The 17908-nt window shown below is 42.0% G+C and overlaps 1 protein-coding gene across 2 annotated transcripts; it reads right to left on the minus strand.

Annotated features, from left to right (window-relative positions):
* Window positions 1-7264: 7264 nt before the first annotated feature.
* On the minus strand, window positions 7265-16027 carry LOC125299361 (cysteine-rich venom protein Cau1-like). 2 transcript variants are annotated; one of them, XM_048250604.1, is made up of 6 exons: window positions 15565-16027; window positions 13996-14100; window positions 9178-9320; window positions 8788-8882; window positions 8145-8227; window positions 7265-7465 (listed from the first exon to the last, which is right to left on the minus strand). In XM_048250604.1, exons 1-6 carry the CDS (start codon window positions 15587-15589, stop codon window positions 7338-7340), a joined length of 579 nt encoding a protein of 192 aa, XP_048106561.1. In that variant the 5' UTR covers window positions 15590-16027; the 3' UTR covers window positions 7265-7337. The 2 variants fall into 2 exon arrangements, with proteins under 2 accessions (XP_048106561.1, XP_048106562.1); XM_048250605.1 differs by having other exon boundaries at window positions 13996-14094; window positions 15565-16026.
* Between the last annotated feature and the right edge of the window lie 1881 nt (window positions 16028-17908).

Genomic DNA, 17908 nt, shown 5'->3' on the forward strand with positions numbered 1-17908 from the left:
TGGAACAATAATAAAGCTGCATTTTTGCCAAGCTGCTAAAAATGTAATCAGCTGCCCAGTATTCCTCTGATGTTTTGTTTGGTTGGCTTGTGATGAGCTTCTTTAGCCCACACTGTTGGCAGCATTATCATTTTGGATAACACGTGATGTCTCTACATAGATTCAATTATAGAGTTTCACCATATGCATTCCTGGTGGTTCCTGTGAATTTATTGTAATTACAGATGTAAAATGTATTACATAAGCCACCCCTAGAAATGCACCACCCATGACATTTGGCTTCAGAAAACTGTAGTTGACAGCGCTCAGTATTGCAAGTATATTTTATTATATTTTAACTCAGCAGATCTTATGATGTTTTTTATTTCCCAATATTTGTTCATCTGAAGTTGGTCTGGGTACTGTGGCTGTTCAGGAATGATAAAGACATCTGTGATTCTTGTATCAGTTACCTAATAGGTCTACATATGATGTTCAAGAGTGACAGCTGGGCTACACCAGGTGTGCAACAAATGCATTCGGTTTGCAGTGTATGCTGCTACAATTAGTTTCTACTATTAGCAATGGAACTGGCTACACCAGACATAATAGTGGCAGGCACATTCAAAAAATGACACTAGTCTTCTTAAACCGCTCTTGTGTTCCTTGAACGGAGCATTTCGGTTGCGTGCTGATGTATCCTGGCTGGGAGGCTGTAGTTCTTGGATGTTTCTGTTCTGCACGTTCATCTCACATTCTTTCCTGGACTGGGCTCTGGGTCTCCCCCTCCTCCACCTTAGTGGGGTTCTTTCCCAAGAGGTAACACTGCTGAAATAGGGGCTTTATGTCCAAACATATGTGTATAGGAGAGAGAGAGAGAGAGTGTGTGTGTGTGTGTGTGTGTGTGTGTATGTGAGAATACATGTGTGTGCGTGTGTGTGTGTGTGTGTGTGTGTGTGTGTGTGTGTGTGTGTGTGTGTGTGTGTGTGACCTATAGTTGACCATTGCGTTCCTCTGCAAACCATATGAATCTGGTTCCTGGCACTATAATAGCAACCAGACCTGAGAGAGAGAGAGAGAGAGAGAGAGAGAGAGAGAGAGAGAGAGAAAGAAAGAACAGGAGGGGGGGCAAGAGATGCGAAAGAGGAATGCCTCAGTAGTTTTTATTGAGCCGCCAGGCCTGGGCAACGTCTGTGTCAAATTACCAGCAAATCGCTCTCTCTCTCTCTCCCTCTTTCTCTGTGATAAGCGGACGCAAAGGCCCATGGACGATTATTTATTGTCGTGGGTGGAGATGCCATACTGAAAAGAGAGAGAGAATGAAGAGTGAGAGAGAGAAGGAGAGAGAGACTGCTTGCACAAGGAATCCGAGGCAGTTACAGAGAAAATAACTAGCTCACATGCGATATCTGGGGCCATCTCTCACGCCTCCAGCATGCCATGTTTGATGTGCGTGTGTTTCTGGGCCTCCCAGTAGCCAACTGTATGGAGTAGAAATTAATGGCTTTGACTTGCTCTCATTCTAACCCTAACTCCCTGTTTCTCTTGCCCCCTCTATCGCTCTTGGTCAGTCTCCCCCTCTCAATCAACTTGACAAATAGGTCTCAGTCACGAGCACCTTAATTGCCTGCATGTTCTGACACTGCTGGCACTCTACTAATATAGCGCCTCTTTAAAAGACAGTCATGTTCAGTGATCAATGCTGTAAATCGGAGATCAGCAACTTCTTGAACACTCTTTAAGGAGCTGACATGATCAGTCATGCAGAGCTTCCTCCATTTCTTTAGAGAGTGGCTCGCTACATGTAATGTTTGGGCCCACCGCCCACTGCAGACATTTCCTTTGCTGCAGGACTGGGATTGGTACCAGGATGCATTAGTGTAACATGTGGCATGGCACAGGGGAGTGGGTGTGGGAAAACTCCCCTCCAAACCCCTCATGATTGAGGGGGTGGGGGGGGGGGCTTGGGCAAGAGGGAGGTTGGACAGTTGAGGACTAAAGGGCCATTCACACTAAGAACAATAACTAGACAACCATAACTATAACAATATTAGCATCCACACTGATCAACGATAAGGAAAGTCTCTCCTCATGTTAATGAATGTGATGTCTAAAAATTTGATGGTTTCTGATTCTGTCAGCTTTTTATCCTTCTTAAAATCGTTCTGAAAGTGATCCCCAATTATGTAATTCTTAATGTTGTTATTGATACAGTATGTGGTGTGGACTTTGTCATTCAGATTAACTAGAGCAATTACTTAAACCTGTTGTTTGTGTTGTTTTCGCTATAGTTATCATTCCTGGGGGCCTGTACTACGAAGCGGGGTTACTGGCTTATCCGGGTAACTTCGAGAGTAACTTGATCACCTGTGGCGTAACTTTCCGATTAACCCGTACTACGAAAGCTGGATAACCGAGGTATGCTGCCATGGCAATTTACGCTGCATCTCAAACCTGCTCCGAGCAGGTTATGTTCTTGGTTAACCCGAGGTTTCTGTTAACCACACCCTTTATAAGTACCACCCCTCCACTAACAATTTCTCCCGAGACATGTCGGCGTACCTGGATGATCCATACGACATTGGAGCGCAAATCGTGAGGGACTCTCTTCGCAGGACGAGGGGTTTTACAGACCGCCAGAAAATATATATAGCCTACCCGGACGATATTCTCTATGAAGATATAGACTGTCAGCCGAGGGAATTCGTTATCTTTGTCAGATGATCTAGGAAGACGTCTCATAGCAATGCCTTACGTGGACATTCATGTATTCCATCGGTGATGCAAGAATACTGTATGTCCGAAAATAAATCGGACATAGGCCTACAGTATGCTGAACATCTGAGCAAGAATAGCCTAAAATAAATTGGACATAGCCTACAGTAGGCCTAATAAATAAAAATCACCATTTTAACAAACTTGTTGAATTGAATGTCATATTACTGTACCCTGCACATAAAGGCTACACATTTCCACAGCACAAGAATCCGACCGAATGCCTCCCTCAACCCCTTCCACAATCGGCCTTCCACTATTATTTGCGATGGCCAACTCCTCTGCTACTGTAAAACATTCCTTACAGTAGTGTTCAAAGACACCTTTTTTTGTTAGCTGTAAAACAGAGGCCAAGTGAAGGCTATAAGCATACTAGGCCTACATGTTTTCATAATTAAGAAATATTAATGCAAGCTATATAAACCTACTATTCTGAATAATGTGTTTGCGTTTCATTTTCACCTGCTGCCATGTGTGTTTGGCAATTGTGTTGCATCTGAAATGTTCACAGGATTAGGCATAGGCCTACACTAAATCAGTAAATGGGGGCTACTTAAACATTTAATTATCCTATTACTGTAATCTATATGCCCACTTCTAAATTGTGTTGCATCTGTAGGCATTTCTATGAACTCAAAATAGGCAATTTAATTATTTCAACTAATTTCAGACATTCCGCATGCTATTAATCCTCCGTAGCCTAACACATATTTGAAGAACATGTGGAAATAAAACTTTACTTTTAGGCATTTAGGCTACCCGATCTGCATGCAATACGTTGCCAACAGCCTTGCCTTGCTTTGTTCACTGCCGACGTATTTGATTTTTGTCGTAGAGTGGGTTTTAATTCCTCATAACTTTGCATAATAATTGTGCATTCCTCATCCGTAAAATAAGGTGATCGCGTCATCATTGAAAGTGGTGACTTGCGCGCTGCAAGCCGCCCCCCCTTTTATGTGAACTCCAATTAGGTTAACCCCGGCTCAACAAATCAACTTCATAATCAGCGTCGTAGTACCGATTAACACCACTTAAGATAACCAGGTTTTGTCAACCCTGGTTTAACAAAGTAACCCTGGGTTACATCTGGGTAGGTTAAGCTCCCTTCATAGTACAGGCCCCTGGTGTGCACAGTCCTTATTACTGTATTTGGGTGTGTTTGTATTTGGGGACTGTATCTGGGTGGAGCTGCTAGAAGGTGTTGTGGAAATGGAGGTTTGGTGTTTGGAGGCTTTCTTGAGGAATGTATGGGGTGATCGATTTCTTGTGAAAACAATGGTGGCGTAGTCCCAGTGACGGAGGCTGGGGGTCAGAGGTCAAACTGAATGAGGGCCAGGAACATTCTTATGGGGTTGACAGGCCAAGGGAAGTACAATATGGGGAAGTGTGTTTGTGGTGCCTCTTAAAAAGACGAACAAATTGTCCCATGCACTCACTCACACACACACACACACACACACACACACACACACACACACACACACACACACACACACACTCTCTCTCTCTCTCACAAACATATACACACACACACATACACACAGAAACACAGTCACACACAGAAACATGTGTTTAAGCACACACATGCATGAAAACACTCACACACACATACACACCAAGATAAGATGGCAAGTTCCCCACAGCTGCTGTGTCCCCAGACCCTCAACTTCCTGGACTCTTATCGCTGGAAGTGGTCTGTCATTTGTTTGACCTATGGCATTCTGAGGAGTCCACTTAACACTGAAACTATATGATATATACGCACACGTATGTATTTTTCTACTGCCTGCTTAGTCACAGCTACGCATGTTTGGCTTTTAGTTATTATTAGCTATTAGCTATTAGTTTTTGTTGGGCTGCCATACAGCAGTGAATGAGAGGAAGCTCCCAGCTCTAGTGCCGCACCTACAATGACATCATAAAGTGGGATTGGCTCACTTGGTTTGACTTGTTTTCAGAGACCCGGTTGCTTGTTTTTCTCACGAGATCTCACAACACTGAGGGTCTGAGAAGCAACGAGCAAAGTTCTCAAGTCAACATGTTCTTCATGCATTTTTGTTGTCATCATTGATCTTTGGTAAAGTGCTTTGGCATGGTGTGTTGTGTCTTCCAGGACCGGTGTATGTGGTTGAAACAAAGATTTTTTCCCCCATTTATGGCACAGGTAGTTTGTCTGTTCTTGGGACGGTTAACCCTCACAGATTAAATTTTCTATGGTTCAATATGGCCTGTGGTGTTTCAAAGTGCTTACTTTGAGGATTAGAGGGGGCATGTGGACTCATGCTGTTATCTGGCCAGTACAGAATTTTGAATCAGTCACATGACAAGGAGATAGCAAAGAAGACATTTCAGAGTGTATGACATAGAAAATGACCGATACAAAACCGCTGTAAGTACCACCCCAGTAAACCCACATCAACTGTCAGTGTTTTCATTGCGCAGGCTGCAGTGGACTTTGTGTGGGTTCTAACCCCTGGACTACACTTCTTGATTCCACCTATAACAAAACACAACCCTACCCATGAGCATTTGCTGCTCTCTTCTCTCTCTCTCTCTCTCTCTCTCTCTTTCTCTCTGTGTGTGAGGGCCAACTGTCAGGGCAGTCTGCCACAGGGCGATAAGGCCCACAGGATGGCACAGTGGGGCTTATCAAGTGCCACCCTGTCCCAGTGTCCACTCCTATCGTGATGCCCCCTCCAGCTCAGGAAAGCCTTGTCTGACCCCTTGTCTTTCCCGCGCCAGAGAAACACTGCAGCTTCTCTGTCTTTGGATATCCAAGGTCCCACAAGGTTATTGTGGTTCCTGATTTTAGCTCTCCACCCGATTATGTTAATAGTTGAAATGCGTAAATGTACACCACTGTCCTCAGATACATTATACTGTCACCATTTGTAGGCCATACAAATGTGTATAACACATTCTCTTCATAGGAATTTTCACCAGGATGAAAATATGCTAAATATTCCTACATCAGGCGGTACTCCTTGCTGCTAGGAAGCTAAAACCTGAGCAGGTTATTATTATAGATAGACTGTAAATCCATTTAATCCTAATAAAGTAAATATTTGGTAGCCTGGAGGGCTTGGAGAATGAGGTGTTTTACCTTGGTGTTTAACCATATCCAGACAGAAATAACACCAGGGCTATACAGAACAAAGAGATGGCTGTGTCTGTTTCACATGTGGCCTGGAGTAGAGACCAGGGGCGTGGGGGTTTCTCAGACAAACACACCCTGATAAGGTGACCTGTGTTTGGGCCGCAGCATGGTGGGATGGTCTAGACGTCCGTGGAAAGCCAGGCCACCGGGGCCAAAGAGACACAGGTGTCTGTCTGTGGCCCAGCAGAGGGGCTTTGACGATGCTTTGGGGATGGAGGAGGGGGGATCGGACCAAAGAGAAGGGCTGGAGGGCATTATGGGGGGTGGGAGAGTATCAACTGTGGCTGCAGAGAGTAGGTATATCAAAATGTAGTTGTGTTTGCTTGTTTTTTTACCTGACTTCTAGTTGTTTGGCATTGCTGTTTCATATCAATGTCTATGGGAATTAACTGTTACCAACTAATATCCACATCAAACATTCTCACACATTAGCAAATTTAAAGGCAAAGTTATGGCAATCCATGTGTGTGTGTGGGAAGTATATAGATCTTTATCACTTGCCGTTGTTTTGAATCAAGGGAGTCCCCCATAGACTTTTGTGTCTGCTGTCCTGTTGTCCATTGTCTAAATGCAGGTAATGGTATTGTGAATGCTAAGTGAAACAGAATGTCACGTTTCCTCATCAGGGAGGTATTCGACTAGCATCCTGAGGCCCCAGGTACTTCCTGACTTGATTCTCTAGAATTTACTCTGGGAATGAAGGTGCAGTGTACGATAGGAAAGGCACATTCCATAATGCAACTAAGAACAGAATGCTCCACGTCTTACTTTGATTATTGCTTATTTCAATTATAACCTTATTTGGGTTAAGGCAATTAGAAAATGCTGTTTACAAGGCAGTCTTATTCAAAATATTGTCTCAATTGGGTTAAAAAATATTAATGTCCATGTAACTGTGATGTTTGAGTTTCCATCTCGGTGTGACTGTTTTATCTGACCCAGAGCTGACCATTAAAGGTACACTATGCAAGATTTTCACCTTAATATAACCTTTACGAAGCCAATTTGATGGTAAACAAACTTCACGTAATAGGGGAATCGTTCACCTAGTATAGCCATACAGTATAGACGTAGCAAATGGCTAACCGGCGAATCAGCCATGCGACTTCAAGAACAGCCCGAAGAGATCTCGGGAGAATCATGAAACATTACCTTGTTATAGCTCTTTGGAGAGTTTTTGACTGTTGTTAATCCTTCACCTCCACAACAAAAAGCATCTTGTAAATGTAAAATACAAATATATCGTGACTCTAGGGGGAGCTCTTCAGTCGCAAAAAATACCTGAACCTGCATAGTATACCTTTAAATCACTAAGAACGTTTAAATTGAAAATGAAGACACCGGCAGACATCATGATGCTTAGGTGATCAGCTTTATTACTTTGCTAACTGGACAAGCATGTTGACTGGCAGTCGAGGACAGATGCTCAGACAATCTGATTGGTGCATTTGCAGGAGGCGGGGCACCAGGAAGCCACATCTTTGTTGTCACAACCCCACTGTTGTTTCAGCTCTGGGCAGTTGCTGTACTGGTCCACGTAGGGACAAGGGTTGGCTACAGGTGGGAGAGGGGGAGACAGAGGATGTTTCAGAAGAGTGAAGAGAAAGGCAGGAGAGAGATTACAGGCCCTAATTTAAATGACAGGCAAAGAACAAAGTCTAAAATCTTAGACTCTTATCTTAAATCTTGATTTAATAATGAGTCTAAATCTATTTGCTAATTTATTACCACGAGTAAGATCCTATAAGCACAAACATTGGTGGATCAGTTCCCACATGATAGCTTTAGTTCATGCATGAGACACTTTGCTCATTAAGTTACTTTGCCCGTCATTTCAATTAGGACCCAATTCCTATAAGAAACAGGAATAACGGGCATGTAGTGAGATGTAGTAGACTAAAGGACAGACAGAAAGAAAGCAAAGAACGGAGAGAAATTAAATGAAAAGAGAAAGACAGAAGATCAAAAGTGAGCATGAGAAATGTATGTGATGAATAAGCAATAATAAGAAAGGGAACAAGAGCAGAAAAGGTACAGAGTGAGAAGATACAACAATACAGAGCAGCATTAGTGAGAAAAAAGTGTGTGTGTGTGTGAAAGAGAAAGACAGCAAGTGAGAGAGAGAACAGCAGACAGAGGCAGATGCAGATGAATAGGATGGCAGATGTCTGAGAGGAAGATGAGGCCGTTTCATGAATAGTCAAGATCCATGTTTCTCAGGACTGAGACTTACTGCACAGCTTGTTCTCACAGGCATTTGGACAGTCCCCACAGGAAGGTCCAGACTTGTATGGGTGGGTCATCTGAGAGTTCCCCCTAGAGGCCAGCATAAGACATGACATATAATTTTCCCTAAAGCTGTGGAGAAGCTGCTGACATCATAACTGTAGTACTACACTAATAGTGCAATCTTTTAGATAATATATTTTATTCATGACATTTATTGATATTTTTTAAGGCTTCCAAACTGTGTTGTGTTTTAACATACAATGACAATTAAAAAAAAAAAAAAATTCTATCTATCTGTTCACACCCCTAACATTATTTATGCATAAAAATATGCCTGTGTTCAGATAAAGAATGCATGAATGAGAATGTACTTTCTGAATAAATGTAACGTAAATCATGTAAAAATAAATGGAAAGCAATGAGGGAATTAATATGGGTATATAAATAGATTCAAGGTAGAATCTAAATATGAAATAGTTTTTGCATGTTCTTCCCCTCCAATCTGACATAACGTGTGTCTGTTGATATCAATGATACTACTGTAAGTGGCTTCGGAAAAAGCATTTGCCAAAACCACAACCAATGAGGTGAGAGTGCAGTCATTGTGGGCAGTAATAGCAGTGGGCAGTGCGGTGGGCAGTACTCACGGTGGGCAGTAATGGCAGACGTAGAAGTACTTGTACTTGGAGTTTGGGCAGTGAGCCATGGCACAGCCTAGCTGGTCTGACCTGTTCCACACAATCTGAGGGTTAAAAGAAGGAGAGAGGCAAGGAGAGAGGGAGGGAAGGGAGGAGTGGGAAGATGGGAAGTGAGGTGTTGCTGTGGCCATGCCGTCTCAGGATGGATCGATCCCCAGGGACTGATAGCAAAAGTAGTGGTGACGTATGCTAATAAGGCTAGGAGAAGTTTCCCTTCCTGTCTGACAAAACCCAAAGTTATGTAATGGAGTGTGTGTGTGTGTGTGTGTGTGTGTGTGTGTCTGTGAGTGTGTGTTTGTGTCTGCACAAACATGCATGCGCGTGTGTGTGTCTTTGAACCTGGGTGTAATGTCCTACGATGCGGCCGTTGATGGATCCAACACCGTACTTGAAGTCCTTCACCTCATCGTACCAGGACTGGATAGCGTTGCTCCAGGAGTTCTTAAAGCTGGCCATGTACAGGTTCTCACCACAACCACTGGCTGTTAGCCCCCATCAGAGAGACAAAGAGAATGGAGATAGACAGACAAAGACGGTCATTTAGACAGAGATGGACATCAAAATCATAAAGAGAAAGTGGACCGTCAACGGGTTCAGCACCAAACAATTTCCATGATCAAAAAAATAGACTCCACTTGGAATAGAGTACCAAAGTGTGATGTCAGGTTTCTGTAGCAACCAAATTTCTGTTCTACACAAACCAAATTAACAACATGAAATACTAGGGCAGACCTAGAAAAGTATTGATAAGGAGTTTGCTTTTCCGGTAATTGAAGCAATTATTGAGAATAGATTTTTTTATTTTAAAACTGAAATTAACGTTGTGTAAACCGCTGTCAACATGGTGCAGTGCTTCCCACCTGAATGCAATCATGTTTCGATCTGAAGTGATTTTCTCCTCTTGAAATGTATTCTCGTTTTCAAAGAAAGAACACAGCGAAGCAATAGAAAAATGGCATCTAGGTTCAGTTGTTTAGAACAGAAAATCTGGTTGCCTGGACAACGTGACGGAATGGCTTTAGTACTCTATTGAACTACAGATCCCCCTCTTGATGTGTCCTTTCCCTACTAGATAGTACTAGATATGCCCTGACTCTGTTTACGCTCAAAGTGTCTGTCATTGATGATTAGAGCTGCTTTCATTGTTTGATTGCATGTTCCCACCAAAGTTAGAATCTTTGGTTCCCACAAAGTGTTCTTAGGCCTACTGTGTGCAGACAAATGGTGACATTCATTTTTCTTGTGATCGTATTGATTGATTAATTTGTGGTTCACAACTTCAAGCATCGGACTGCTTGATATTGAGTATTGAGCATTGAGGTGGAAAAGTCCAACTTCAGAAAGTAAGGGTGTTTTCACATATAGTCCCTTTTAAAAGAACCAAACTCAGTCCACTAGAAAGTGTCCAGAAAGTGGACTAAAACAAAAGTGACTCATTCTCAGCTCTGCTTCCATTTTCTTCATGTTCACACTATACCTCGCAGACCTGTTTTGGATTATGGGATATGTAGTTGCTCTGGGTTAGAGTCATTATTATCAGGTTGAAATAATTAACCCATAATTAACCCATTAATCCATAATTGGTGTGGTGATTTTGTTTCATGTTTCTTTCTGAAATATAATAATATATTTTCAGAATGTATTCTGATCTGAAGTTATTGCAAAGATCCTCTTGAACTGTCAGTCAACACACCAGCCAATCACACTTTCTAATTCAGTGGTAGGCCCGCCCCACCTGGTTACTGTTGCTATGTCCAACTTGAACTCACGTCCAAAATGACAAGTGAACAGCAGCCGGTTAACTGCGCTGCGCAGTCTCTCGTAAGCCTATATGTTTACAATGAGAGTTCAACACAGAGATAAGCCTAGCAAATCATTAAAAATGGTGAGCAATGTAATCCAAAGTTTCTACATGACTTCTACATTGTTAGTTACAAATAGCTTGGATGAAAAGATATTCAGCTTAATGTTAAAGGGGAACAATGCAGTTTTTTTAGCTTAATTTACCTTAACTAAACAGCTTCGGAGTCATTGAAATGGTTATATGACTTTTTTTGGGTTGAATGGTGGCTGTCTCGCTCCCCCCGGCTGTGAGTGGAAAAAACACCCTTGCAACTTTGGGCCGGCGGGCCGACGGCCTCAGAGACAGAAAGTCTGGCAGCCTTGCGATGTAACGAATTGCTTTACTGCACTACACACATACACGCCAGGCACCGGCTAGATCAAGGTAGCGATGGAGTTTCTTAGACATTTGTCATGGCAGAGCCAGCGAAAAGAAGCAGAAAGCGAGTAAACCATTGTCAGAGGAACAGGGAAAGAGGAAACGGCAGACTGACAGATTGAAGAGTGACCTAAAATATATACTCTGAAGCTGTAGGGGGAGCGAGAAAACAGCGAAGAAATTGGCAAAACTGCATAGTTTCTCTTTAATGTCACACTTATTTGGCTGTAGCCAATTTAACGCTACAAATGTCTGTAGGCCTATCATGAGCTTATAATAGTTTTATTATATATAAAATATATATAATAAAACTATTATAATTAGTTTTTTATATATAAAATAAACATGCCTTCTCTTTTGGCAATGGCAAGTTGGACAAAATAGGCTAGCCTGCAAATATCCAGACTCTCGTACGTATATTTCATTTTCATTTAATTCGAAAGTCAGTGGCAGTTGTCGATAGGGAAACGTTTGCAGCACTTGCATTGTGACAGGCACTAACTTTGAAATCATTGGTCCAGCCTTACAGCCTTACTTATCAGAGATCCCTAACGTTACTTCCTACTTCGCCTAAACTTTACAAACTGACAATAAAGAGCATCAACAGTCAGGAAACAATGCATGTGGGTCTACCTTAAATAAATTTCTGCATTTTTCCAGCTGCATTTTTTGACGTTTGCAGGCGTTGCTACTTCTGTTTATCACAATAAGTTTTGGTTTTGTCTTCGCACGACCTCATCGTCATCGTTGTCAGCCACGCTGATTGGGCAGGTAAAGATTGGCCTGGAGAAAACCCGTGAAAATACCGCAGACCCAGACGACGTACTGAAGGGAAATTAAAAATTAAGCGGAAGTACGTAGGAGGACGGAGCCAGGCTAAAAATAGGCTAGCCTACAATGCAATGTGAAAGAGACCCCAGGGTGATTTGTGTTCACAATGCACAGATAATGTGAACCGTGCCACGGACTCCAAAGCGAACCGCGCCGAGACTACCTCCCGAGTTAGCGCGCTACAGAGATCTGAGCTCGGTTGGCATGTTCACATATGCACAAAAAATGTGTATGTGTCATCGATCTGAGTTCGTTTAGGCTGAAAGGGACCAAGTGTGAAAACACCCTTACTTTCTGAAACTGGACTTTTCCACCTCTGGTGCTGAGAATAAGCATGTTTGGCATGGTAGCTGGTCAGTGTCCTTGGAGGGATGTCCCTGAAATCTGTGTGAATGATATCTGCTGGTACCCTTATGTGATGTAATGTGAGTGTAAAGCTACTAGTATCTTAATGGCGACATATGCTAACTACAAGCTAAGGCTGGCTGCTTGGAGTCCGCATCAACGGAGCCTAAGCATTTGTTAGCCTAGGCATTTGTCAGCAAAGCCTTTATATATCCATAGTAGTATAATAGTATTTCTGATATGTTGCTGATTGGATCATAAACAGCCACAGCAACAAAAGGGGAACGACTGACTCTTCTCTAATAACTGTGTTACATGTTATTTTCTATATTTCTGATATGTTGCTGATTGGATCAACGGCCACAGCAATGAAGAAAAATGAAAGTGATTGATAATGACTGACTGACTATTATTGTGTTACATGCTTCAAATGTAAAGCACTTTGCTGCATTCTGTGTATGAAAGGTGCTATACAAATAAAGCTTATTATTATTATTATTATTATTATGACCGCCGCGCAGCTATTTTCAACGCCAAATATAGGCCAATCCACAAACAACTAACAGGCATTAGGACGAATTTAAAGAGGGCGCTTGTAGACGCAAGCCAGCAATATTTCTGATGATTTATTGGCGTGAAGTTTCGTGCACAATGACAAACGGAAGTGCAACATTCTCGAAAACCAGTAAGCCGAGTGGACTGCCATTACATCAGTGACATGACTGCAGGCTTCAACGTAGCTGTGTCTGTGTTTACGATTAGAAATGTCAAACAAATTTAAGCCTCACCACGAGAACTTCGATTGCACAGTTTATGTAGCCTACCGCTTTGTTCTTCTCCATAGTTTGATATACCAAAAATCCGAAGTAGGCTACTTCCACATCGAACTCCTCAAGTTATTAGGGCCTATCACTCATCTCTCTACATGTCGCACAGGTTGATCGCGTTGTCCTCCATTTTTTGGCAAAACACGAGCAGCACAACAGCTGTTCCCGGTGTTAAAATTGGTGGGAATTTTCTTTTTAGCTTTCGCAATGTTTACTGCACTTCGGAATTCTTTTATATTTTTATATTCTTGTTTGTGAATTTAGTCCCTTAATAAATTAGTCTTAGCTAATGCCGATTGTCTGCCTGATCCTGAGCTAATAACAGAATGGGTAGACGACGTTAGCAAGTGGCCAGAAATTCATCGGCCCACCATTAACGACTATCTGGTTGACATGCCAAGTGTGCATACAGCGAAAAAGTAGTACAAGTAGGTATTTTTCTTGACATTTCCTTGACGTTCAATTCAATTCACACACACACACAATTCAATGGAATGAAACATTTTCTAACCCCGATATACGTGCACATTTTTCTTGTGACGTGAACCGTGAAGGGGTCAATACACACTAGATTAAAAAGGCATTGTGGGAAAGAGAGCATGCCAGATGACATGGAAAGCCAATCACACCACTCGAAAAAGGAAAATGCTCACCTCTTCCATACTTATCTGTGCCAGGTGAATCACCTGGCATAGATAACTAGGGAAGAGGTGAGGATTTGGTGACATACATGTATTAATACTCAACATCTGTCACATACTCCACCCACACACACACACACACACACACACACACCCGTATGGAATGGTCAGGATGAGTAACAGAGAGATGAAAGGAGGAGGAGGAGGAAAAGAACAAATATCAGTCAGTCGAAATTAAATAAAGAAAGAATGAAAGAAAGCAAGAAGTTACAGCCTTGGTGAATAGTTGTACCATTTTGAGCATGTTGCTTGCAGTGGGTTGCACTTGTGTTGTGTTTGTTGACGATCTCTGTCTGTTCTGCAGACGTGGCCCTGGAGAGCTCATCCTCTTCTGCATCTCATCAAAGTCACACACACAATAATCATTTACTTCCAAATGACCTGGGGCCTCATTTATAAATGCTGCTGCGCACAAGAAAGTTGCGTAAACAGGGCTGGATGTGTGTATGCAAATATTGGGATTAATAGAAAAAAAAATCAGAAAAATATACACTTTTTATGCATTCTTTGACCTGTGAGTACAGCTTACGCAAAGTTTTTAAGATGTGTAAATCAGCGATCTGATGGTTAGATAAAAAAACAGCTCCCAAACAGATGGCATAGAAATATCAACAGCATTTCTAGAAAAAAATGAACATAGAAAATAACAACTAGAGAGATAATCACCGCACGCTGAAAGCGGCCAGTGCACAGGGATTTTATGTTAAAATTTCATAACTAACACCTCTCTGGAAAGTGAGTTCACACAGGATGTTGGGTGCCACACACCACAGAGGAAAAAAACAGGAAATGTTTTCCTGCTTTAGCTGCTCGTTGTGCGTCTGGCTTAAAGGGGACATAGAATGGATGAATAGATGAGATAGGTAGATAGATACTTTATTGATCCGCAAGGGGAAATTCAAGGAACATTCAGAAATTGAGTATTGTACTGTGTTCTGAAATATATTCAACTTTGATTTATCAAAAATAAACTCAATTGCAATTTTACAAGCCCAATTAAAACCTTATATTTAGGCTGGGTATTGAAATGGTCCTTTTGACTAAATGGCGCCCTCTTTGGTAACCACAATTGAACTATAATTGCTTTGTGATGTTTTACATCACATGTAGGCTTTTTTCGTCCATGTTTTAGTGGTTATTTCTAAGTTCAAGATTTTCATATGAAGGAGGGCACAACCATGCCTCATGTTCATGATAGCTCTTTGGTTATGCATAACCTCTCCTAATTCATCAAAACTAAGGCAAAAGCGGTTTCCATTCTATGTCTCCTAGACATCACTTGATTTCAATTACTCCATTAATTTATGTGTTGTGTCCAGAGATGTAAAACTCCAGCTTCAGAAAGTAAAAGTCCACTACATTTTAGTTCCAACCATTCACTTAATCAGCTGATTCTAATGAACACAACTCACAACTTAATTAGTGAAATCACCTGTGCTAAACGCACAAATAAAGAACCAATACATGGCAGGACTTTTACATCTCTGGTTGTGTCTGTTGTCTGCGGTGATTCGTGGGCCCAGCTGCAAACTCAAGGAGTGGACAAGAAGCGTCATTGGTAAGCTGAACTGAATATAATGTGTAGTGTAATCTGACCATTGTGTGTGGGGTGAATTCTGAATTGTTTTGCTGTTCCTTATCAATATTTGAATGTATCATTGTGTGAAGCACTGAAACATCTTAGAGCAAATGACTGTCCTGAGCCCTCTCAGCTATGTAAACCATTACGGCGTATATGTCTCTGAGAACAGAATGGTTTCCATCAAAAAACAGCACACTGAGAAAAGTTAGAGATACTCACTAGGCTTCAGCCATCGCAGTTCCATTTCCAGCAGGGGAAAAAGTACAGAAAAGGTTAATGAACTTCATAACAACATACACTACCATCTGGTTACTTGTCATCTATCAGCTAATACACAAAAATGCCAACTGTTCGGCAGAATTTGAATATTCTAATTACTAATTCACTTCCTTAATAATATCTAGTTAATATCTCTAAGGTAGATTAGTGGGTTCTCATTAAACACAGACTTCCAGGTGAACTCAGCCCAGGTCACAGAGGTGCTCAGGAGCATGAGAAACAGCAGGGAGAAGGTTATCCGTGGCATCATGGCAACAATCTCCGTGGCACCCGACACACCTGTCCTATATATCAGACCAACGGTATGCATACGCCCCCGCATTCACAGGTGACGCTATGACCTTGCATGCATGTTCTTGGTATGGCACATGGCGATATTGTTTACATAAACTTCCATCAGGGTTCATGCACCATATGACCATATTCCCATTGATAATGAACGTAGGGAGTCCTTGGGCCATATTTGGGTGTGTGTGGTTCCTATTTATCATCTGGATTTGTGTAGAAATTAATAACGGTATGATTTGTCCATAGAACTGGACAGTGTGGCTGCATTCTGCAGTGTTCTATGGAAGCATAGACAGTAAAAGAAATGGACGAACAGACTCCGTCGTTTTCAATGGGAGGGCACTGAGTCAAATAGAACGATTTTTCAGTTGGTCCCCCCAGTACTGCGCAGACTCGCACTTAACTTTGTGACGTTAGCCATAGAACTAAATCATATGATAGATAGCAGAGAATGTCTAATAAGGGGAGAACTGCCACTCGGAAAACTTCCGGTTTCTGAACTGGTTGCAGTTCCTTCTGTGGTTCCACATGAGTGCGCTCGTCCACGAGTGCAGAATGCATGGAGGTCTATGGCTATGTACCCCTCAAAATCCACTTTTCTCGGGATATATTTTTTTTCCAAGTAATTTGAGTATTGTATTCGAAAGGGGAGGCAAAGAAAATACACTTGGTTGAGTATTATATTTTTTAAAGTCACTTAATTGTTCTTAAAAGCCTTTCAAATGTGTCAATGACGTCATTCATTAGCACAATGCTAGCGTGTTGTGTGCAACAACGACCCAACCTGTAAGAAATCAAAAGGACATAAGTACTTTCTTCATTCAACTTTTGACCTATAACCCATGTTGAAGTTATACAAACTACAATCAAATCTGAGATTTGTCAACGACAATCAGGTGAAAGAGACAATTTTAGCCGTCTAGCTCCATTGACTCCCATTCATTCTGCACTCATGCCGATCGCCCCCAGTGGAACGCTGGTGGAACTGCATCCAAAATTCGGTACAATGGGACTTAACCCTTAAAGGAGTACCGTCACACCGGTGTGACGGGAATGTTGAGAAATGAACATTCTAAAGAATATCTGGGTTCATTGAATTCAACATAGAATTTTAGAACCTTCAATTGTTGCGGAACTTAGAACGTTCAAAAACCTACACCTTTAAGGGTTAATACTAGCCTAGAAGTCTAGACGCGCCCCTAGCGGCAGCAAATTATATTTGCTGCCAGGGCTAGTCTAGCAACTCTCCGTTTGCTTGTGAGCTCCAGAAATCGAAACTCAATCAGGCCAATGAAATCGTGTATAGAGTCGATAGGTGGGCTTAACATAATGATTGATGGCAGAGTTGCAACGGTTTGGCTTGAATTCCCTGCTACTTGAAAACAAATAAGATGGATGTTGCTGTTGGCGAACAGTGACACGAGTTAAGCTTTTATTAAAGGGGAACTTGGCAACTATTTCAACGTAATAAACCAGTTTAGAAATCATTTGGATGGTTAAATGACCTGTTCCGGTCAAAATGGTGACTTTTCCCGCTGCCCCTAGCGTCCCCAGGCGGAAAACCAACCTTGCAACATTGAGACTACCGTCCCGGAAAGAGAAGTGAGAAACAAGAAACTTGTTTTAAATCGTGTTTCTTACCTTGTAACATCCACATTGTCTACCGAACTTATGCTAACCGTTTTGCTAGCTTGTAAACAAATCCATGTGCTTTATCATTACCCTTTTCCACAGTTTGAAATAGCATAATGCACAATTTCTCCAGCAGAGGGGGAAATCCTGCCAAGTTTCCCTTAAGTTGACCAACGTTTGTAGCTACTAGCCAACTAGCTCCGCTGGTGGGAAACGCATGGGACTCATAGCGCTGCCGCTGTCCTATTGTGCAGAGGGAATTTGAAAGACAACTGATTATCCCGCCCCTTCTGACTGAGCACTGCGAACGGTGAGTGCCCAGACCCTACATTTTAATGTGGGTCTGGCTCATCAGGCTAACTTA

The sequence above is a fragment of the Alosa alosa genome, chromosome 8 (genome assembly GCF_017589495.1).
Source record: "Alosa alosa isolate M-15738 ecotype Scorff River chromosome 8, AALO_Geno_1.1, whole genome shotgun sequence".
Taxonomy (NCBI): Eukaryota; Metazoa; Chordata; class Actinopteri; order Clupeiformes; family Clupeidae; genus Alosa; species Alosa alosa.